The sequence below is a fragment of the Moschus berezovskii genome, chromosome 10, assembly GCF_049115385.1.
Source record: "Moschus berezovskii isolate FMDL1 chromosome 10, NW_MosBer_1.0, whole genome shotgun sequence".
NCBI lineage: Eukaryota > Metazoa > Chordata > Mammalia > Artiodactyla > Moschidae > Moschus > Moschus berezovskii.
Window position 1 is genome coordinate 39,768,748 of NC_142469.1, and position 25,110 is coordinate 39,793,857.

Here is a 25,110-nt window from a genome sequence, read left to right on the forward strand (position 1 = left end):
ATAAAAATTTAGAAACATGTTTCTAAATTCATGGACACATTGATGGCTTTATGTAATAAGTGAAGAATTTAGGTGATGGTTTAACCCACATTACCCTCCAAAAGACTTCTTTCCCTTCTGTTACATACTCCCAAATATTTTCAACCAGGTAACACAAGAATGTGCTTTCTAAAAATATAAAGGGGCTAGGATCACCCCATCATGAACTAACAACCTAAACATCTGAGTAATAACTTCTAAAATAAAATCACAGAAAAAGATGGTGCATTGCTAAAATTATTAATATATATTTAAGACAAAGAGTTTATTTTTCAATAAGAAAACAAGGAAAAGAGAGCCCAACCTGATTTTGTATGCCTGCCCAATAGAACTTTCCACCATAATTAGTGCTTTCCACCTCTGGGGCAGGGGGAGGAGCTTAAACTCAGGGTAACCTCATGGGGCAAGGGGAAAACAGTATAAAAGCTGCAGGATAGCTCTAGAGACGGCATCTTCTGCAGTGCTCAGCTGGGCACAGAGGAAGGCACAGAGCGCCGGTAAGAAACCACCTCCAGGAACTCCTAGAGTCCGGGTAAGTCTACCGGTAGATCTCCATGTCAGCATATTTGGAAAAAAGTCTCAGTTATTTGTTATTTTGTGATTTAAAATAATGGCTTTCCACTAAAATCACTCAGGAAGTTTAATTTGTAGCTGTCTGCGAAATATAGTCTTAATTAAACTATATTTGCAAAAATATGTTGTAATCTGAATTTCAGTGTTTTTGAGACTATTGGTAACTTCAGTCTGTATCAAAGATCTTGAGTTATTTAATACAGACATCCAACTACAGTTTCTGTGTTTCTTTTATTGAAATCATTTTATTTTCACTTGATTGTCTGGATGCGGTTTTCAAAACTGACTAAGACATATATTCATATAATTAACAATTATAACTCAATTTATGGAATATATTCAGGATATATAGAATAAGGTTAAAAAAGTAGACAAAGAATTTATCTATGCAACATTAGAAAAATAAAACAGGTCAATAATGAAGCTATATGAAATTATTCTTTTCTGTTTTTCAGAATCCAGCTGAGATCATGCTGCCACAAACAGCCCTTTTGCTGCTAATGTCCTTGAACTTGGTCCATGGAGTGTTTTATACTGAGCGATACCAAACACCTACAGGCATAAAAGGCCCACCATCCAACACCAAGACACAGTTCTTCATCCCTTATGCCATAAAGGGTAAAGGTAAACTGAACTACATACCTTGCTCTATTAACTAGTGGGTTGTTGCTTTATCTAATCTTAATGATCTCTTTAGCAAAATGTTTTTTTCATTTTATTTGGCATTAAATTACCTTCAAACTCCTTAAATAGCCCAAAATGATTTATGGTAAAAGTAGGTCTATTCAAGAACATTCATATCCTTTACACAGGAATAGCAGAAAGACATACCTAAAAACTTTGGCCACCTCATGTGACGAGTTGACTCACTGGAAAGGACTCTGATGCTGGGAAGGATTGGGGGCGGGAGGAGAAGGGGACAATAGAGAATGAGATGGCTGGATGGCATCACCGACTTGATGGACATGAGTTTGAGTGAACTCCGGGAGTTGGTGATGGACAGGGAGGCCTGGTGTGCTGTGATTCATGGGGTCGCAAAGAGTCGGACACGACTGAGCGACTGAACTGAACTGAACTGAAAGAATATTAGGAAATTTCAGGTGTAGAATTTTTTCCCTCAAATATGTGCTTTTTGCACAAATAATTCCCATAATCTAGACATATTAATCCAACCAAATTAGTCATGTTTAATTTGCTTTAACTAAAAATAACTGTCCATTGTACACAAAAAGAATAGCAGGTTTATATATCTAAATGCTTACACACATTTCTTTTTACAGCTTATTTTTCTAGCTTACAAATCCATACAAAATTGAGTCTTAGCTATCAAATGACAGGAGATCCCCTCAAGAGAAATTTAAGAGGCAAATGAAGTAGCAATTCTCATAATTTTTTTCATCCATTTTGGTTTAGTTTAGTAGTTAAGTACACAGACCTAACTGCTTTATGCAATCCTGAGTTAGTTATTCATCCTCTCCATGCTTTAGCTCACTCATTTGTAAAACAAGCAATTGTTTATTGCAAAGGGCTGTTCTGAGACTTGAATTAGTTAATATGCAAAGTGCTCAAGGGTCAGCTATTACTGCCACTGCTTCTATTTTTCCTACTACTTCCATTATTTCTACTTCTCTTATTACTTCTCTCCTCCTCTTCCTACTACTCTAGTGCTGGTGTGTAGCCTTAAAGTTTTAACTCTGTTCTTGAATCTGTTCTTCATCTGCTCAGCTTTCTTGACTATTACGAAGGGTACTGATACCACGTATATAAAGTACTAACAAATCCTCAAACAAGGGCAACTTTTAGGTTCATACTCGCCAATTTCATTTAATAGCTATCTGGCACAAACTGCCTGCTACATTACTGAATCACACTGAATAATATGAACTGACTGTAGGACTCAAGTTTCTTTTTCATAGTATTTTCCATTATTCTTACATATTTTATCCTATAGAGCTAAGAATAGTTGTCATAAAATTTTAAAATTATGCTTCTGGAGATGACTATTTTTAGAAAATTGAATGTATAGGGCTGTCTTTTTAAGAAGAAAGATGAAATTTTTAATGTTTCATGAAAGGTAGCTTAAAGATCAGAAATAAATGCATAAGTACTCAATATATACCTTTCAATGCTCAAATACAAATACAGTTTGAGAAAGAAAAAAGTTAGGAAAAGAATAAAAGACAAGAAAATCTGATACTTTGCTTGAAGCAACAAATGCAATTTGAAATGCTATGACAAGCAACACTGAATTACACTCTGTATGATCACAAATTCAGACTCTGTAGCTTACACAATCATAACAAACAGTTGTGAATTAAAATAAAATGCACCACCACTATTAGAAGTTTAAAATATTTTCTATCTTTTCACCATAATATACTATATCATTCTGGTTTTTCTTTTGTAGAAAAAGTGAAAATATATCTTGTTAACAAATGAAAAATTAGAAGCCATATTTTAACTATTAAATCCACTTTAGTCTACTTGGTAATATAAAGTAGAAACAAATACATTATTATCCACCAGCAATTAAATGAAGACAAAAGCCCGCAAGTTAGTGAAACACTGAATTGCTAACAGATATACAAGGAATTCCTGTGCAGTTGCTAGGCACATCTGTTCAAAAAGGTTAAGACAACTCAGTCAAAACACACTAAATTATGCTGCAGAGGGTTTCATTACTGGTGAGTACATGGGAACCATACTCTGACACAATCAACCACTTTGTGGACATTTAAGAAACTTCTCTCCTGGAACCTACCAGGGTAACATTCTAAGTGACAGAGATCACTGTCTTTGGTGTTTCAGTCTTAAACTGGGCTCAATTCAGTCATTCACAGGAAGACTTGCTTTTCTTCTCTACTTTAACAGTTAAACAGATTTCCAACCAGACCAAGGCAATTATTTTTATATAGACATGATCCTTATAAGATTCTGAAGCAAACCCCAAAATAATATGATTTGTATTTTTAAAATGTCCTATTTTACTGCAAACCATTAAGAAATCCTTTATTCATTTATTCTATTTGCAAGGCATTAACACTCATTCATATACATATATCACATATGTACAGTAACATCACCAACAATATGTGCTAATATATGGAAATCTTTTCCATAAATTTTCTCACAGTCTTTTTCCTCATGTCATTTTATGAAAATCAATGGGTAAATAAAACTATACATTTGTTTGAAAAATTAAATATAACAGCTAATTAGTACAACATATAAAGATACCCAAATGATTTTCCTATTTCAGTATATGTTTTAATGACTATTTTCTGTATTTTATACTTCATTTATTATCACATGTTTTCCAAATACCAGGAATATCTCTACCCAGGAGTATACACTAGCAACTACTGTTGGCTGACTACTTCTTATGTGCCAGTTAATTAATATGAAAGATTTTAAAAATACAGTAATGTACCAATTAACATTTAAAAGAAATTATACCCATAAAAATATATTTTCAAAGGCAATTTTCAATTCAATTTATTTAATATCAATTTCATTTTAGTCTTCATTTTGATATTTAAAGCCATTAAAGATTTAGTTAAATGGAGCTGAAACATATTAACATGTTTTATACAAAAAAAGATGGAGCTCAAAAGTCACAGTTCTGAGTCATTTTCAGGGTTTTGACCAAACTACTCAACTACTTTTGACATCTACTAAATTTACCATTACTATGAACCATTTTCTGACAGCGTAAGAATCTAATATTCATAGTATACACAGACATTCTAACTATATTTCTGAGAACTTATTAAACGGAAAATTAATTTTAAATGAATCCTGCAAGTAGAAATTTAAAAACATAAGTAATTTCATTACCATCTTTGCTAGCTATAGAAGAACTTCTGAGAAAAAAACACTTTTATCTAGAGGCAAATGATACTGCTGCCTAAAGCTCCTTTGACATGGTAATACTTCCCCAATAGTGTATCCTAGAGCCAGCCATGCTCTATTACACCCCACCTTTGAATGACTAAAACCATAACTCTGGACACCTCTTAAAGCACTTATCACATGGACACTTGTTTTATTCCCTTTGCGACTACAGTTCTTACAGGATATGTTTTGTACTTTTCTTATACTTACAGTTCAATAACAGATTTCACATTACAGGCACTGAATAATTTTTTAGTTTAAATTTACTATAGAAGAATTTAGAAGTATTTAGCTCAAATGAACCCACAGATCTATGAAATCAACAATATCTGCATTAATCAAAGAAAATTTTATTTAACCATTTTAATACTATTTTATGTACTTTGCATAGTAATTTTCTAACTCCTTATTTCAAGTCAATAACAGAGAACGTAAAAGCTCATGCTTTGTACTGAGGTCAAAAACAACCAAACGAAAGAAAACCTGCAATCTAAACTGTTTTCAGCAGGGTCATGGCAGATGTAAATTAAAACAGACTGCGTTTCTCCTTTATCTTATAGGATAGCTTTTGTGACGGAATGTTGTTTTAGTTCTTAACCTGTTCCTTTTTTGTTCTGTACTTGCCTTTTTCCTCTTTTCCAATCAAATGCCATTTTTTCCTTTTCCTTTTCCTAGGCAGATGATTTTCCTAAAATAAATGTGCTAAGTTTACCTCCAATTCATTCTTATTCTAAACGAATGCTTCAATCCCAGCTTATTTTCATGGATTTTCATTAGGATGTAATGAAAGTATGATGATAGCCACGGTCTTGTGAAACCATCTTCTCTACAGTATGTTTTAAAACAATATAAATGTCTGAAAACAATATAAAATTGTCTAAAACCATTTAAGACTAGTCTGCCAAAATGGTCTGACTGACACTGCAAATACCCTGTCATTTATATTTTGAGAAGCAGTGGTTCCTTAGCATCACTAACCCCTTACCCCATGTGCTCTGCGCATGTCTTTCAGGTGTGTCACTAAGAGGGGAGCAAGGTATCCCCGGTCCACCAGGCCCTGCTGGACCTCGAGGGCACCCAGGCCCGTCTGGACCACCAGGAAAACCCGGCACCGGAAGTCCTGGGCCCCAAGGCCAGCCAGGGTTGCCAGGACCACCGGGACCATCAGCCACTGGGAAGCCAGGTTTGCCAGGACTCCCAGGAAAACAAGGGGAGAGAGGACTAAATGGACCAAAAGGAGATATTGGACCAGCTGGTTTACCAGGACCACGGGGGCCACCAGGGCCACCTGGAATCCCCGGCCCAGCTGGAATTTCTGTTCCAGGGAAACCTGGGCCACAAGGACCTACAGGAGAACCAGGTCCCAGGGGCTTTCCTGGAGAAAAGGGTGCACCAGGGGTCCCCGGACTGAACGGACAAAAAGGGGAAACGGGGTATTGTGCTCCTTGCCGCCCAGGTGAGAGGGGCCTCCCAGGTCCTCAGGGTCCCACGGGACCTCCTGGCCCTCCTGGAGTGGGGAAAAGAGGTGAAAATGGGTTACCAGGACAGCCAGGCCTCAAAGGTGATCAGGGTGTTCCAGGGGAAAGGGGACCAGCGGGCCCACCAGGCCCCCAAGGACCTCCTGGGGAACAAGGACCAGAAGGCATTGGAAAGCCAGGAGCCCCTGGAACTCCAGGCCAGCCAGGGATCCCAGGGATGAAAGGTCACCCTGGGGCTCCAGGAGCAGCTGGGCTCCCGGGGGCTCCCGGCTTTGGGAAACCAGGCTTGCCAGGCCTGAAGGGACAAAGAGGACCTGTGGGCCTTCCAGGGAGTCCAGGTGCCAAAGGGGAACAAGGCCCAGCAGGTCATCCTGGGGAAGCAGGTCTGCCCGGACCCTCAGGGAATATGGGACCCCAAGGACCAAAAGGCATTCCAGGCAACCCCGGGCTCCCAGGCCCTAAAGGTGAGATGGGACCAGTTGGGCCTGCGGGAAATCCTGGGGCGAAGGGAGAAAGGGGCTCCTCTGGCTTAGATGGAAAACCAGGGTACCCAGGAGAACCAGGTCTCAATGGTCCCAAGGGTAACCCAGGGTTGCCGGGCCCAAAAGGTGACCCCGGAATTGCAGGATCCCCTGGTCTCCCAGGCCCTGTGGGTCCAGCAGGAGCTAAGGGAATGCCTGGACACAATGGCGAGGCTGGGCCCAGAGGTGTCCCTGGAATACCAGGTACTAGAGGTCCCATTGGGCCACCAGGCATTCCAGGATTCCCTGGATCCAAAGGCGATGCGGGAACTCCAGGGCCTCCTGGCCCAGCTGGCATAGCAGTCAAGGGCCTCAATGGACCCACTGGGCCACCAGGGCCTCCAGGGCCAAGAGGTAATGCTGGGGAGCCTGGCCTCCCAGGGCCCCCAGGGCCCCCAGGCCCTCCAGGCCAAGCAGCCCTGCCCGAGGACTTTGTAAAGGCAGGCCAAAGGCCGTTTGTTAGTGCCAGTCAGGGAGTAACAGGAATGCCTGTGTCTGCTTTCACTGTTATCCTCTCCAAAGCTTACCCAGCTATAGGTACTCCTATCCCATTCGATAAGATTTTATATAATAAGCAACAGCATTACGACCCAAGAACTGGAATCTTTACCTGTAAGATTCCAGGGATATATTACTTCTCTTACCACATACATGTGAAAGGGACGCATGCTTGGGTAGGTCTGTATAAGAACGGCACCCCTGTAATGTATACCTATGATGAGTACATCAAGGGCTACCTGGATCAGGCTTCAGGGAGCGCTGTAATCGACCTCACCGAGAATGACCAGGTATGGCTCCAGCTGCCCAATGCAGGCTCGAACGGGCTGTATTCCTCTGAGTACGTCCACTCCTCTTTCTCAGGATTCTTGGTGGCTCCAATGTGAGCAAACTCTCACCAAGCTAACACAAATCTGCTTGAAAAGGCATTCCCCAACTCCACCCCATCCCACAAAATGCATATGAAGGTAGGCTGAAAAAATGTGACTAATTTTAGTTTTCCAAAGTACAGGTCTGAGCTCTCAGATATGGTAAACATATGTGAAGACCCTCTTGAGTTTCTAGTCAGCAATCCTAAAACTCCTAAGAGTTTTCTGTGAACTCCTTCAGTACTTAAAAATTTCATCCTGCTAAGCTAAAAAAAACGATCACAAAAAACCCTGAAATGTGATGCTAAATCATGTCAAATTTGTTTTCAGAAGTTCAGCCTTTCCTTTTAGAAATGTCTGTTTCTGACAATTAACAGGAAAATTTCCAGGAAACATTCGGGAGATGTCATATATCTTTATGGGACTTAAATACTTGAATATTCAAATTTAAAAAACACTATATACCCTGAGATCTTTCTGATGGTGCATTACTCAAAGGTTTAAGTGGCCCCTTTTGTCAATATTTATTCAAGTATACAGGTGCATATAGACTTTTCACAGCTCTCATAAGAAACCCAAAATGTTAATGTTAAAGTTAATATGAAATGCAAGGTGCTTTAGTCATGAACCTTTTCAAACTTTTCTGTGGATTGCCGAAAGCTTTCTATATACCCTTTACAACTTGGAAATGGTGTCTAATCTATTTTATTTGACACAAATGTGATTAATTTGCTTTAATGACTTCTTGAGTCTTATATAATGTTAATATGACTTTGTGGGTTTATAGAGTAATTAGCATATGTACCTTGGGCCTCCCATTCCAGTGAAATTGTAATATCAAGGGTTTCAAAATCTGACTAGAAATGAAAAGATATTATTTATTTCTGTTCTGTATTTTAATGTTTCTGTTTAAAACTCTTAAGCTGTGCCTCATGAAATGTTTTATCTACTCCTTATTTACAATGCAATAAAATAACATCAATAGATAATTATGTTGAATTTATTTGAAATCAGCAATTTGCTATTCTCGACCACTCTTTTAAGGGTTTTCATTTTACAAAGTTAATAAAAAGTAAAATGATAAAGTGGTGGGTAGCTTTTGCAAGGGTCATGGATATACCCTTTTACTGGAGATGGGCATTTCCACACACCATTTTCACTGTGGGCTGTGAAAAGCCATCAAACAGAACCACATGTGATCTACAGGGTGAAGGGCTGGTGACTGGGAACAGAAAAGTAAGACAATCACCCAAGTCAGTGATATTCTTCTAGGAAGGAAAGAAGCAGGCAGCAGAGAAACATGTAGTTTGAACAAATATTCTGCAGTTATTCACTGCCTTGACATGTTTTTAGTCATGATATTTAGGATCATTTTGATGGCTTAAATGATATTAAAAGGCAGGCAAGAATTTTTATGCCAATCAAAAGGCAACATTTTTATCTTTATCAGCTGAAAAACACTGCTTGTGAGCATCCATCAGTCCACTGGCTGAATTAGGACAGTCTGGTTCAAGTCACTCAGATACCATACTATCAAGGCATCTCTTAATGCCTTAGCAGCAATGTTTCTGTGTAACCTAAACAAACGTGCTGATGGAACTGTAAAGCCTGGGCTTGGGTTGGTGATCTCTGCTCCCATTCTGTGTGAGCTCAACCTGATTTTACGCATTAAGAAAAGAATTTTCACTCTTCTTCTCTGTCTGTAATTACTATACTAATGGTTACAGATGTCACCAATCTCATTTCCAAGCCAAGAAAGAGCAAATTCTGGGGTATCTACAAAAGGGTCCTATTGGTAAGCATGTAAAAGACAGCATCTCTTAGAATACTGGCAATGAAGTATTCTGGCCATTAAACAGACATGAAGAAAAGAAGCTCTTAGAATATAACCAGTATCAACTTTACAGCAATATCTAGAGTCAAATTAAATCCTAATTAAGGTACATAAAAAATAGGTACCTTCTAAGTAATTCATTAGACACATAGCATTGAACAAACATCTAAAGTCTCTCTTCAAGAAATGGACACAGACTCAGAGAATGAACTTGTGGATACGGCCGGGGAAGCAGAGGGTCGGACAAGCTGAGAAAGTAGCAGACATACATGCACTATCATGTGTGAAACAGATGACTAGTGGGAAGCTGTCATACAACACAGCGCTCAGCCTTGCACTCTGACAACCTAGAGGGCCGGGTGGGGTGGGAGGGAGGCTAAAGAGGGAGGGAGATGTATGTACAGTTATGACTGATCCGTGCTGATGAATGGCAGAAACTACTGCAACACTGTGAAGCGATGATCTTCCAATAAAAAAAATAAAAGAAATAAAGTCTCTCTTCACATTACTCACCTTTAAAAGCTGACATTTTATAATTATGTTGTATACCAGCAACTATGTCCTTCCAAAAATCAAATGGTTTTTGACCACTGTTCTGCTAAAGAAAAAAAAAACAAATCCAAATGGGACACATGTGATAATTCTGTTTTTAAGCATAGTAGAAAACACCTGGCAAACAACTATAATATTACTGTACTCTACAATGGGGATTCGTGTTTTAGGAAATGTAACAGATTAATAAACTTCTCACTTTTCCAAATGTGATTGTAGAAAAATATCTTCCATGAAGATCACTGCTATAGAGATGAATATACATATGACTAAATGTTAATGTAACCCATATAACCCAAATAAAATAAAAATTTCCATGCATTATAAAGTGTAAACATTATACACTACTTTTAACACATGAACAAATCTACAACGTTATAGCTTAGGAGATATCAGGATATGTCACTTCCTGTACCATGGCATCAATGGAGCTAAAAGGCCTGCAGCCTTGAAACCGCAAAAGCTGGTTACTTTACAGTTCTGTGCACATTTACCTGAGTTTCAGTATACAAGAGCATCAAGTCTCTACAGGTGAGATGAAGGAGGTTCCTAATCCAAAATTCAAATTATTTTTGCTAAGTTTTTTTTTTTAAACCCAGAGAGCAAGTAAACAGGAAAATACACAACCCAATAGCCCCGTGCTTCCTTGGGGACATTAACCAGTGTCCTTCTATATAAACAAAGACCAACTAGTAGATAACATTTAAATTACATCAAGCCCAAAATATTTAAAGACCGATGCGTTTGTTTACAGTCACTATAAAATGAGGAGCTGACTCCATCCCATAATAACAACTTCTACAAGCCAGAACTACGGCTCAACAGAAACTTTCACAAACACATGACTATAATTCTGATTAAAAAATAAACCATCATCTAGTCCTATCAGAATGCAGAGTTCCAAAGAACAGCAAGGAGAGATAAGAAAGCCTTCCTCAATGATCAATGCAAAGAAATAGAGGAAAACAATAGAATGGGAAAGACTAGAGATCTCTTCAAGAAAATTAGAGATACCAAGGGAACACTTCATGCAAAGATGGGCTCAATTAAGGACAGAAGTGGTATAGACCTAATAGAAGCAGAAGATATTAAGAAGAGGTGGCAAGAATACACAGAAGAACTATATAAAATAATCTTCATGATCCAGATAACCACGATGGTATGATCACTCATCTAGAGCCAGACATCCAAGAATGCAAAGTCAAGTGGGCCTTAGGAAGCATCACTATGAACAAAGCTAGTGGAGGTGATGGAATTCCAGCTGAGCTATTTAAAATGCTAAAAGATGATGCTGTCAAAGTGCTGCACTCAATATGCCAGCAAATTGGGAAAACTCAGCAGTGGCCACAGGACTGGAAAAGGTCAGTCTTCATTCCAATCCCAAAGAAAGGCAATGCCAAAGAATGCTCAAACTACCGCACAACTGCACTCATTTCACATGCTAGTAAAGTAATGCTCAAAATTCTCCAAGCCAGGCTTCAACAGTACATGAACCATGAACTTCCAGATGTTCAAGCTGGTTTTAGAAAAGGCAGAGGAACCAGAGATCAAATTGCCAACATCCACTGGATCATCGAAAAAGCAAGAGTGTTCCAGAAAAAACATCTATTTCTGCTTTATTCACTATGCCAAAGCCTTTGACTGTGTGGATCACCACAAACTGTGGAAAATTCTGAAAGAGATGGGAATATCAGACCACCTGACGTGACTCTTGAGAAATCTGTATGCAGGTCAGGAAGCAACAGTTAGAACTGGACATGGAACAACAGACTGGTTCCAAACAGGAAAAGGAGTATGCCAAGGCTGTATTTTGTCACCCTGCTTATTTAACTTATCCGCAGACAACATCATGAGAAATGTTGGGCTGGATAAAGCACAAGCGGCATTCAAGATTGCCAGGAGAAATATCAATAACCGCAGCAGATATGCAGATGATACCACCCTTACGGCAGAAAGTGAAGAACTAAAGAGCTTCTTGATGAAAGTGAAAGAGGAGAGTGAAAAAACTGGCTTAAAGCTCAACATTCAAAAACTTAAGATCAAGGGATCTGATCCCATTACTTCAAGGCAAACAGGTGGAGAAACAATGGAAACAATGACAGACTTTATTTTTTGGGGCTCCAAAATCACTGCAGATGGTGACTGCAGCCATGAAATTAAAAGACGCTTACTCCTTGGAAGGAAAGCTATGACTAACCTAGACAGCATATTAAAAAGCAGAGACATTACTTTGCCAACAAAGGTCCATATTGTCAAAGCTGTGGTTTTTCCAGTAGTCATGTATGGACGTGAGAGTTGGACTACAGAGAAAGCTGAGCGCTGAAGAATTGATGCTTTCCAACTGTGGTGTTGGAGAAGACTCTTGAGAGTCCTTTGGACTACAAGGAGATCCAACCAGTCCTAAAGGAAATCAGTTCTGAATATTTACTGGAAGGACTGATGCTGAAGCTGAAACTCCAATACTTTGGCCACTTGATGCAAAGAACTGACTCATTTGAAAAGACCCTGATGCTGGGAAAGACTGAAGGTGTGAAGAGAAGGGGACGACAGAGGAATAGATGGCTGGATGGCATCACTGACTCAATGGACATGAGTCTGAGTGAACCCTGGGAGTTGGTGATGGACAGGGAGGCCTGAAGTATTGCAGTCCATGGGGTCGCAAAGTCAGACACGACTTGAGCGACTGAACTGGACTGAACTGAGGCCTATCAGAAACATCATTGTCATTTTTAAAGACAATATATGCAAAAAGGAAAGTGATTCTGGCATAAAACCAATTTATGTTCATAGTTCTTAAGCTTTAAGCATAAACTGATATAACCGGAGATCTATTTAATCCTGATACCTAGTACAAAGAGAAAAAGTCTACATACATTAAACTAAGCTCAAAATGATGATTTTTAACATTTCATCCCATTTTTTCTGGTTTTATACTATTCATCAATGCTTAAAAAGACACATGGAATTTCCTTACATTTATTTTAAAAACTCTGCTAATGAAACCAGGAAATATTTCTCCACAGGCAAGTTTGGTATTTTCTTTTTCTAGACTTTTGCACCCCCTGCTGGAGAATAGGTTTATTATCCTTAGGTATGGTTGTTATTTAATTTTCCCAAAATACTTTGACCAATTTCTCTATGTCTTTCCTCTTTGGTCACCTCTGAAACTACATAAGGAAATTGAGTAAAATCTCAACTCCAAAGACATATATAATTAAGTCCTCTGTGTGTGTGTGTGCTTAGTTGTTCTGTCATGTCCGACTCTTTGCGATATCATGGACTGCAGCCCTCCAGGCTCCTCTGTCCATGAGGATTCTCCAGGGAAGAATAATGGGGTGGGCTGCCATGCACTCCTCCCGGGGATCTTCCCAACCCAGTTCTCCTGCATTGCAGACGGTTTCTTTACCATCTGAGCTACCAGGGAAGCTCAAAGTTCTCCAATTTATGGCCAAATACACACCATAGTGTCTAAGAAATGATTCCCCACTCACCTTTGTTAAAGCATCTACAACTCTGGCACATAGAAGAGCTCCAGGCAGGTCAAAGTAGTTATCATAAAAGTAGTATTTTCCTGAAAAGAACACAATTTTAAACTGGGATCAAATTAATGCCTCATTAATGTGATATGGAAACTTGGCTAAAGAGGCTATATTTTGGTTTAGTTACTTAAAGGGCCTTCTATTTCAATTCAGAACCACCCTACTACAGCCTGTCATCCGTTGTCTTTTAAAGAAGGCTTCAGCTATAATGGCTCTATTAATATAAAAAATTTATAATAAAATATGCATAAAGTGTTTTATTAAAAACATTTTAATATAAGATTAAAAACTATATCATAAATATGAAATAGATTATGAAAAAGTCACAGTTTGTATTATCAGTGTCACTGAATTTCAAAACCATCAACCTAACACTGGAGTACCATGAAGTGCATTCACTAATTTGTGCTGGTTGATCCCCTGGAGTCTCACATTCAATCTTTATGCAACTTCAGACAAATTTCAGTACAATGTAAGAACAGTCAGGGTGAGAAAAGGAATTAAAAAAAAAAAAGTGTCCTCACATCACGTGAGGACACAGTGTGTGCTTATCTTAGAAAAACTTATAAGCACAGCACAGGCACACTCTAGATCTTAGAGAGCAGAGGGTTTGATTTATCCTCCTTGGCCTGAGGCTAGAATTCAAGTTGAGCCATTCCTTGGCACTGACAGCACTTTTGAAACTGCTGTCCCTGGGCAGAAGACACTTTTGAGGACCCACGTCACATCCCCTTGGTCCATGGCTGACCCCAGCCACAGCTGTGCTGAACACCGCCATCCTTCCTCAAGCCACACCTGTGTCATTCCCTCTCTCTGGAAGCCGCTAGAGCCCATGTGGCAAGCCTAAACGGACAGTCAGGAATCAGTGAATGCAGGCCCCAACTTCCCGTCCCTTGGGTTGACAATTCCGGGAAGTGCTCTCTGCGCTTCTCCTCAGAAGCCCTGGTGGAATCCAGGGCCGTTCTCTGTTCTTTCCTTTCATGTCACACCCGCACTGCTATCTCGCTCCTGCAGACTGCAAGCAGGAACCACCACTCTGCTTGGAGCACAACCTCATAGAGTCCTCTCTCCTGAGAACTCCAGGTACAAAGAGGAATCAAACAGAATCAACAGGTGGAGCCGGATTTCAGTTTAATGTAAGGAAGTACTTTTCAAATGGTCACAATTACTTCTGTGCAGATTATTATAACTGTCTGCCCCCTTCCTCCATTTGTAAGCCATGTATAAGGTTACAGAACATAGCAGTCTTGTGTCTTAAGTGTCTACTACGCACAATTTACAGTATATTGTAGGCACTCAATAAATGCCTGTTGAATGATCCAAAAATTCAGTGGATTACAGTCAACCTTTAAACAAGACAGCTGTGAACTGCACAAGTCCACTTTTACATGTATTTTTTTCAACACGTAAATAAATACAATAAATGCTATAGTAGTACACGATCTGTGACCTGCAGCAGGTTGAACCCACAGATGCAGAAACTCAGACAGGGAGGAACTCCAAGTAGGGAGGGCTGACAATAAAGTTATACTCAGATTTTCAACTTCTTGAGGGAAGTGTCCCTAATTCCTGAGTTTTCAAGAGTTAGCTGTATGTTGGAAAGAAGCATCATGGTAAATTAAGAGAAAACTCTCTGTAAGGTCCAGATGTTTATCCCTTTAAATGTTACTTACTTAACGCCCTCACATCTTCATGTCAAATTATCAAGAATATAAAAGAAATAAAGTCAAGTTCTGTTAATTCACAAACTGGCTGCATAGGTTTGTATATCCTTTTCCTCAGTTAAGAATATTTTGGTTGCCACAGTCTTGTGTTTTTTTTTTTTTACTTTTTCACAGCTGAAATTGTTGGGGGGAACATCTCAGACTAGTTTGTACTCTTAAGAAAGGTTAGGATGTCTTTGTCAGTATGAGGAAAAGCAAGAATCTGAAGGGAGAAGACGGCCCACATACACGTCTGCCCACACTGCTATGCTGTCAGACCACACGACACACCAGGGCTGCAGGGACCAGGACAGTGGACACAGATTCCCAAGGCTTACTACTCGCAATGCGTCTAATCTCTTGGTCTGTGACACCAGAGTGAGCTGCCTGAACCAGCCAGCTGGTGTAAGTGGACCTGCCCAGTTCAAACCCATGCCGTTCACCTCCATTTACAACTGCCTGCATCTGGACAGGTGGCACAGCGGTAAAGAACCCGCCTGCCAATCTAAGAGGCACAAGAGACGCAGGTTTGATCCCTAGGTCGGGAAGATACCCTGGAATAGGAAATGGCAACCTGTTCCAGTCAATTCCATGGATGGAGGAGACTGGCGGGCTACAGCTCACAGAGTCTAAAAGAGATGGACGTGAATAAGCATGCACGCTTGTACACATACATCTGGACAGAAAACAGGAGTCTTACCACTTGAATAAAAAGTAAGTCTATCCATTTAACTTCCGAGCTATTGTGAGTTGTGTGAAAGCATTCTACACCTAACCCCAAGGTGAAATCTGTTTTTCCTATCAACTTATTTGATTAAAATAACACATACTTCCCGACGTTTTCTTCTCACTATGAGAAAACAAACCACCCAAAGACAGCAAATATGACAAACAAAAACACGATAGCAATAAGGAATAACTCCAACTGTTTTCCAGTTACTATATTTTCAAAAGGAAAATAGGTGTATTTCAAAACTGTAGCATGGGAGAAAATGACCAAAAAAACCTAGAACAAATGAAAAACTAACAGTTAAGACTTTTAATGAAGTCTATCTGTTTATAAGTGTTTTAATCATTCTTTATTAATTTATGCACATCTGTTGTCTATAAGTAATTTTTGAAAAATCTTTTCATGTTTGCTCATGGTAAGACTCTTTAAGGAGAGTGGGAAAAAGTTGTGTAAAATCACTCGCAATAAAGGGGGGAAAAAAGACGATGGTAGAAGATCCGAGAAATGGCAGTAAAGAAAAGAATTCTAGAAAACAGAGAGGTGAGTAATATGAATGTGGGGAGAAGCGGGGAACAGAGAAATAAAAGGACTGTGCAGGTAACGAACTAATAAAAATACAGAATAAGTAATGTATTATTCCTAAGTGCGAAGTCTTCTGAACAAGTAAAAGGTGAATCAATAAAAACATTAAATAAAACAGAACCAACTGCCAAAGAAAAACCAGACACACATGGGAAATAATACATCCGATTTCTATGAAACCACAGCAGCTGTAGTGTGCGTTCTGCCCAGCAGGGGGCAAGGACGGTCTGCTCTTAACGTCTATGTCTTCATGTCACAGGTTCCGGATCCAAAACGACAGGGGAGGGAATGGCGGGGCTGCCCCGCACAGGAACTGTACCTGACCGGAAGGCCATTCCCGTGTCCGGCATGAAGTGCTTCCACTCCTTCCTGCCGAACTCCTCCGCCAGCGCCTCTGCAGACAGCATCTTTGTGCCATGGCTGGCCCTGGTTTGAAGAGATAAGGCACATGGTTCATCAGTGGTTCCCTTGAACACTCCCTCCTCCAGCCTTGCTATTATTAACTTATTAATTCACTCTAATACTGCTAAAGGGTTTTTTGTTTTTTTTTTTAAGAAAAAGGTTTTCAACTGGATGACTTCCCTATTTAGGATCCTATAAGGTATTTCTCTTTTTTTTATTCTATTATTTCTTAAATTTCATTTTTAAAATTTTTACTGGAGTATAGTTGTTTTACCATGTTGTGTGTCTACTGTACTGCAAAGTGAATCAGTGATACATAAAAATATATCCCCTCTTTTTTGAAAGGCATTTCTCTTGACAGCTATTTTTCTTCCTCCATTTCACCCCTCAACCAGCAAGTGATCAGAAGTACACTCGGAGGTCAATGCTGTAATAGGTGCCCCAGACCAATCGATAAACTACGACTTCTCTGGGAGAAACAGGACAAGCCTTGCCTAAGAAGTTGTCAATTAACCATGCAGGTAAGACTTGCCTAGCGGAACAAAGAAGAGAAAACTGCAGAGACTACGTGGGAAGCTGGCCTATGGGGAGGCCAGAGTGCAGCAGTCAGAGCAAGAGCTGAGGCCTGCAGGAGGAGAGATGCGCCCGGTCCCAGGGCTGCGCAAGCACAGGGGCTATGAAGATGAAGACGGGGTAGTAACATGCCACTCAAGGACGTAACATAGCTAAAAACACAAAGGGAAACAGTGAGATGAACGTGGCAAAACTTGGAACAGGAAGACAAGAAAGTAGCTATTTTTTGTGCTCAAAATACTGGTTAAGAGAATCTTACCCTACAGAAAAACAGTTAATATTTCATGTAGCTTACTATGAGAAATTATAATGCCAGGGAGTGTAATTCTTCTTTTCTTGGAGTTAGACTGTGGTAGCAAAGCAAAATGAAGAAAATGGAAATGAAATAAGAAAGGCAAATAAGAAAGGAAGAAAATCACAATTAGGATCATTTTTATAGAGAGGTTAACATTTACATTATAAAAACTATATTAAAGGTAGAGGAATCTTGAGCAGGAAATACGAAAAGGTATCTACTATGCTGTCAGAAAGCAGGCATCAAGAATATAAGCTTATAAACTCACGAAGAGCTGCCGGTTAGCCAAACTTGAATGGAGATGGTCAGACCTCGGGGAAATGATGTTGGGAATGGGGACAGACAGACAGACAGAACAAAGAAAGAAGCAAAGTTGCAGAATGATTTCTATTTTTTTAACCATGACTAAAGATAGCCAAGTATACTGTAAGAATCTGAAAGGGACATTAAAGGTCACGGTCAAAGCTGCATTGTGTGTATGTATGTATATATGTGTGTGTATATATACATCTATGTTTATTTATACTTACAAATGAATACATACACTCATATCTCTAGCTGCCTGAGGAAAAAAGATGCAAATGAATTATAAAATTATCAGAAGTGGAATGACATCTGCTCCAGCTAGCTCCACCTTAGGGGACAGTCTGGGTTGAGTGTGAGCCTGTACTGTACAAAAGGAAAGATGTACCCAAAGGGAGAGTATGTGCAAGGGATGAGCATCCTCTTCTTGGACTCCAACTGAGTCAGCATAAATAATAAATCACACAACTGCATGGCCATGTTAACTTGCCTGCACTGTCAGTATTGGAAGGAAAATAGATGCTTACCCCATGGCACCTTTTGTAAAACACAGAGCAATGATAGCAGCTGCTTTTCCATTGCTTGTTCCGTGCTGTGCTAAGTCGCTTCAGTTGTGTGCAACTCTTTGCGACCTTATGGACTGTAGCCTGTCAGGCTCCTCTGTCCATGCTTGCCCTATTCTTATTAACACTCAAAGTGTTGGACTCACCTTCCCTGGTGGCTCAGATGGCAAAGAATCTGCCTGTGATGCAGGAGACCCAGGTTCAATCCCTGGGTCAGGAAGATCCTCTGGAGAAGGGAATGGCAACCCACTCCAGTATTCTTGCCTGGAGAATTCCATGGACAGAGGAGCCTGGCGGGCTATAGTTCACGGGGTTGCAAAGAGTCAGATACGACTGAGCAACTAACTCAGAAGAGGGAAGGAAAGGGAGGCAGCACTAAGCTCGGGAGGGGGAGACACTGTTGAAGGCTGGAGGAATCTAGGAACACTTCCAGAAGCTGAGACACAACATGAGTCCTGCATGATGGGGGCAAATTTGGACAAGTGGAAGAAAGAGAGGTGTGCCTAGACCACCAATTCTACCCATGTCCATTTCTCCCTTCTTCCTTAATAAAGAGAGCTTCAATTTCACTCCAGGTTAACATGATAAAATTTCCAGGCTCTTTTGCAGTAGAGGTGGTCAAAAAGCAAGTTAACATTTGACTGTATTTCCTGTGCAAATATTTCTGATAAGCTAAATTTAAAGAATTAGACCTTTCAATCTAACGCTCCCAGATTTATATTTAAATGGCTCACACGATTCCTACAAAGACCTGCAGACACACAGACAATCTCTCATCTGATTGACTAAGGTAATAATCTTGTTTAATCCATACCTTAACAGTCTAATCCTACATGGTAATAAAATGTCCTGGAAAGAGTAAAGTTTCGACACCATAACTAAATTCTATTACCTGAGCACGGTGCCGTTATCTGCAAGTTTAATGAAGTTCCCATCTTCCAGATCCAGTGCCAAGCCCTTGCAACTGAAACAGAAAAGTCTGATTACTAATCAGTTCACATACTTATTAATACTTAACTCAAGAAATAATAACTCATATTTTCAAAAAGTCATAATACTAAAAAAAGACTCTCCCACCCAGGTGAATAACTGTTAATCAAACAAGTAAGCTCTTGAATCCTAAAATTCAAGAATTCTGAAATTAAATATCCTCAGAGCAAGTACAAGAGGAAAACTGCTATGTGGGCAAACCAAGGACAGCATATTTAGTGTCTAAACTCTTTGAGATGAGAAAAAAAAAACTCAGAACAAAAAATGAGCACCACTGTATGCCTCTGCTAAAATGCACAAATGTTTTTCATTAAATAAAACACATACAAACACACATTCATATTTTACAAGTTAAGATCTCAGCCAGAATCTTTTCTGTACTCTTTAGACTCTGCCTCAATTTAGGTCAGGCTATAAGAACTAGCCCTCTGGGCTAGGCATATTATTGAAAACCACTAAAACAAAGTCAAACACTAAGTTTTAGGTTTTTCACTGTAAAAGACTTATGGGGTTTGGGAAGGAAAGTGGGTTCAGAGTCATTATTATGAGTAATAAAAACAAGACGGCATAATGGCCACCGAATACCAACAGCAGGAAAAGAAAAGGACGGGGTGCTTTATAAGCATTATTTGCTCTGGTCCGCAGTAACACTCCCACAGGAATTTCATACAGCAAAACGTTTCTGTTTCTTCCTTTTCAGAAAGGGATAAATCAAAAAGGACTAACCAAACACTGGAAGAATGCATAACAGATGAACACTGTTGCTCTAGAATCATTTGTGGATGTATTTCAGGACAACTGTTAATTTTTAACTGAACAATTTAAAGTGGTTTAATAGGACTTTTGTTTGTTTTTATTGGTTAAATGAGGAAGAAAGACAAAGGAAATCTTGGGAAGTTGAGACTCATAAGCCAGGAAGGGAGTAAGCTATTAAGAGTCTATGTTATAGGAATATCTACCCAAATTACATAAGAACAAATGTCCTAATTCAGACACTTATTAAAAACATAGGAATTCCCAGGTGGCACGATGGTAAAGAATCTGCCTGCCAACGCAGTAGACACCAGAGACACAGGTTGGATCCCTGGGTCGGGAAGATCTCTTGGAGCAGGAAATGGCAACCTGCTCCAGTATTCTTGCCTGGAAAATTCCAGGACAGAGAAGCTTGACAGGTTATCGTCCACAGGGTTGAAAAGAGTTGGACACGACTGAGTGCACACATGCGCACACACAAGCATTCAAAACATGATGATTTCCACATCTTTTCACACAGTTCTGTACAGGAAGGGCAATGAAAGAATTTTTTAATAAAAGATGTAAATTTTAGAGACAGTTCTTAATCTCTGAAACTCTTAACAATGACAGACTTAACCCATGCAAAAATACCCAAATTAGTCACATTCACTCTTAGCTTAATTTTCATACTTAACGAAGCAAGTCTAAAAATAGAAAGGACTTTAATTCATCAAATATAAAAATTTAATACAGAAGGTATTCTGTCCTTTGGCTCAACTTCACATTTCACTTTCTGTCTCCATGGAAGAGGAAGCATTAAAATTTTATCCACAAGAATTAAAAACCAGAGGGAATGTACAGACCTTTAAAAAAAGCTGCTTACCAGAAATCCCAATCCTCTGGGGTCACCATGAGCAATCCCTTGTCATACCCTTTCTCCTTGACCAGGAACTGAGCAAAGCTATTATAAATGAGCTGTTAACAGAAAGGAAAAGAGATTAAATGTAAATTTCACTATTCCTTCTTAACGTCACAGGCCTGAAGACCTAATGGAATCAGCCACGAGACAGGTGGAATCTGTATTATCTGTTAATTGTGAAGCTCAGCAGGTTAACATTCCTTCCCAGGAATTAATGCACCCCTGCGAGCCCCAGGTAGCTGCTGTCTTTTTACACTATCAGTGTATAATTATACAACCAAGGACAATTATTAATCTTACTGCCGAAGTCTAACGGGTTGGAGATCATTAAAACTTGACAAAGCTTTGTAAATTGATTTAACACGTCACCAGATGATAAACATACTGACCAGTCTACAGCCACCCTCTGTCCATCCTTTCCAGAAGGCCCCATGGCAGCTGATAATGCTACTTCATATACTTGAGCCCCACACAGTGGAGGCCACCCACTGGCCCAGACCTTGGCACAATCTAAACTTAAGTCAGTGTGCACTTATAGAAAACCCCTGTCAAGGAAACCTAACATACACCGATCACAATCCACTGTGTCAGCTTTAGCTTGCTTACCTCTCCCTAGAAAACAGGATTCTCCAGTCCCTATCAGGAAATTCCCAACCTCCTAGCCAATCAGACCCCGTTTTTGCATTGCCTCGTCTAACACTATAAAACATGGTCATGCCCAAAATCTCTGGGGAAGAGCGCTCCACTGCTTGTGGGGCCACTGCACTCCTCCAATGCATGAAATGTTTTCTCTAAATGAAGGGACATCAAATTCATTACTACTTTTAGTTCTGTCACTTGACACAGGGGAATCTCCCTTGTAGCTGAGCTGGTAAAGAATGTGCCTGCAATGCAGGAGACTCCAGTTCAATTCCTGCGTCAAGAAGTTCCACTGGAAAAGAGATAGGCTACACACTCCAGTATACCTGGGCTTCCCTGGTGGCTCAGCTGGTAAATAATCCACCTGCAATGCGGGAGACCTGGGTTCAATCCCTGGGTTGGGAAGATCCCCTGGCGATCTTCCCAAGATCGCTACCCACTTGCGATAGGCTACCCTATCCAGTATTCTGGATACTGGAAAGGCTACCCACTCCAGTATTCTGGCCTGGAGAATTCCATGGACTGTATAGTCCATAGGGACACAGAGTTGGGCACAACTGAGCAACTTTCCCTTTCTTTCTTCTACAGGGGAATCTCAAAGAGAAATATACACGAGGATCAGGCAGGTAATCTACAGGAAGCATCACGGCAACTTCAACAGAGATAGTGACTCTCTCTTTATCCACCGTAAGAAAAGCTGAGGAAAAAGGGGAAAATAAAAACAAACCTCTGGAAGCAAGCACAAAAGTAAATGGTCTGCTGATTGCTGACAGATTTCACTCACAACAACAAAATTCCAGGTGTTTTGAGACTGAACAGTGTCCAAGAGGACACACAGAGGATCCTGACCCTTCTTCTGCAGATGTTAGCCCATGGCAGGTTTCAACAGCACTGGAATGGCACAAAGGGGAAGTGGGAATAGATACAGCAGGAAGAGTAGAAGGCCTCCCTGAGGGAGTGATGTTCACACTGACACCTGCAGGACACAGCAGTCAGCTGGGTGAGTCCAGGGGGAGAGGGCCACACGAGTCCAGGGGGCACACAGCTCCAGTTGGGGACCGGGATTGTGAGTGTCAGGAGATGAGTACAGAGAAAGCAAACGCTCTGTGTCAAATAGAGCTGTTTCCCGTCATAAAGCTAATGAAAATGGCTATACATGTACCCTACACAATGGGCCCTGATCCAGGTCAGTTGTTCAGAGTTACATTAAGTCAACACTATGCATCAACAGTACTCAAGCCTGGAGGTGAGTCAGAACCACAGGTGATAGTTTAAAACCACCCAGAAATTCCAAGGCTCCAGGATAGGGTGGGGCCCCTACCAAATTCCTGAAACTCTGAGATGACTGAAAATCATGGACTTCTATTTTATGAATTTTCACTCATAAAATGTACTGAGTCACTCGAAGGTACAAAGTACTATGGACAATTAAAAAAAAAAAAAAAAACACAGATCATGATCCTGCCTGCAAGAAACCAGTGCCAGGGGATTAACAGATATAAATCCCATGTGTAATGTAAATCCTCAGATGCTTAAAGCACCATATGGCATACAAGTAAATTCAATTTAGGTACTGCTATTATCCTCAGTCATGTGCTGTTAAAAAAAAGAAAAGAAAAGCCCTGACTCGTGGTGTTTGTTCACTTCCATGGTACAGATACCCCCCTATCATGGCCAGTTTCAAGCTACTAATGGTTACTGCACACCATTAGACTTGCCTCAGGTCAAGGTAAGTTCAACCCTGGACAACTGGAGTTTCTCACCCTTTGGCAATACTGATCAAGACACAGATATGTGATTCCAATAAGGTCAGATTCCTTCCAAAGGCAAAGAGCACTTTCCAGTAGGGCTGCCAATGGGGGCGCCCACATTTGTGCTTGGAGAAGGTTCTATAATAAGAGAGAATGGGGTAAATATATAAGGAGAAGCAGATAACAGCAGTGCTGGGAAACACAGGGAAGGCTGTGTCTTTGAAAACCCTCTTCCAGTCCTAAGTCCTTGGCCCTTGAAGCTTTTCCTTAAATTACGTTGACTCACCCCAGAAGCCCTCATGGCACAGGGCCTCCACCACCCACCCCTTCCTCTCCCGGCCTTAGCTGCCACTTACTTTCCCAACAGTCTCATCTGATTAATGATCATGCAGAATCCCCAGCGGTTGCAAACAGGTGCCCTGTGGGTCGTAGGAAGACCACAAATTTATCCGGTTCCCACTGAAGGATGCCAGATAAAATATGAAACTCCTAGGTCAATTGGATTTTTGGCTAAACAGCAAATAATTTTTTAATATAAGCATATCCCATGAGATAGGTGGAACACACACACTAAAATGTTTTTGTTCTTTGAAAGTCAAATTGAACCGGATGTCCTGTATTTTTCTTCGCTATATCTGGCAATCCCATAATTCTGCTGTGTTCTGAAAATGAGCTGGCACTGAAAAAAATTGACAGACTTCTCACACAAGCTTCGATTTCTAACTTGTCTTGACAGAATTAGATCTGGCAAGACTGAGCCTCTACGCCCCATGGCAAACGCTGGCAGATGAGCACGGCTGTGTATGTGCATTCTCCTGGCTGCCAGAGACCCCCACATTCCCAGTCGCACATTCAGGTTAACTGCCTGGCCCCGAACACTCCTGAGTCTGCAACTCCAGGACAACACAGGTGTCATCATTTCTAGGATGCTTTTCCTGAGCCCCTGGTGAGGTGACGCACCCAGTTCCACATTGGCGTAACACTCTGCACTTATCAAACGGCTTCCCAGGTGGCACTAGTGGTAAAGAACCCACCTGCCACTGCAGGAGACACAGAGACTCTGGTTCAATCCCTGGGTTGGGAAGATCCCCTGGAGGGAGGGCGTGGCAACCCACTCCAGTATTCTTGCCTGGAGAATTCCAAGGACAGAGGAGCATGGTGGGCTACAGTCCATAGGGTCACAAAGAATCGGACACGACTGACGCGACTTAGCACACAGCACACTGCACTTACTAAAGATGCCCACGAGGCATTCAGTGAGCCACCACTCAAACGTCACCGCCATCTCCAGTATCCTCTGCCATTCCCCACCTTCCGCTTGATACCCAGCAGATCCAGGCGCTGTTTCTCATCTCGTGGTCCTTGCCTTGGCCATATTTCCTGCCTGAAATGTTCCTCTTTGCCGCCTCACCTGCCAATTGTCACTCCCGTGCTGGGACCCAGCTCAAGCATCACTCACTCCAAGGCCTCCCTTTTGGGCTTCACAGCACACAGAGAGCCTGGGGTAGGCAGCAGAAACCTGCCGGTCAGCCCAGCACGCTGGGTGACTCTGGACAAGCTACGTATCCTTTCTGTGCCCGTGCCCTCATCTCTAAAGGAGGTTAATAACACCTACCTCAGACGGCTGTT

At 40.8% G+C, this 25,110-nt stretch overlaps 2 protein-coding genes across 4 annotated transcripts in view; one reads left to right on the forward strand and one right to left on the reverse strand.

Moving 5' to 3' along the window:
• NT5DC1 (5'-nucleotidase domain containing 1) overlaps positions 1-25,110 on the reverse strand; it is a 145,911-nt gene that overhangs the window by 90,357 nt on the left and 30,444 nt on the right. For 2 of the 3 annotated variants that reach the window (XM_055433372.2, XM_055433371.2), the window contains exons 2-6: positions 21,056-21,147; positions 19,340-19,411; positions 16,631-16,737; positions 13,249-13,328; positions 9,719-9,803 (exon numbers count right to left, since the gene is read on the reverse strand). In XM_055433372.2, coding sequence (XP_055289347.2) covers positions 9,719-9,803; positions 13,249-13,328; positions 16,631-16,737; positions 19,340-19,411; positions 21,056-21,084 — 373 coding nt within the window. In that variant the 5' untranslated portion in view covers positions 21,085-21,147. The remainder of the gene's footprint in view (positions 1-9,718; positions 9,804-13,248; positions 13,329-16,630; positions 16,738-19,339; positions 19,412-21,055; positions 21,148-25,110) is intronic. The other variant, XM_088840603.1, reaches the window with a different exon arrangement.
• Positions 1,083-7,389, forward strand: COL10A1 (collagen type X alpha 1 chain). The gene is made up of 2 exons (XM_055433374.2): positions 1,083-1,236; positions 5,519-7,389. The coding sequence occupies exons 1-2, from the start codon at positions 1,083-1,085 to the stop codon at positions 7,387-7,389; spliced, it is 2,025 nt and encodes a 674-aa protein (XP_055289349.2).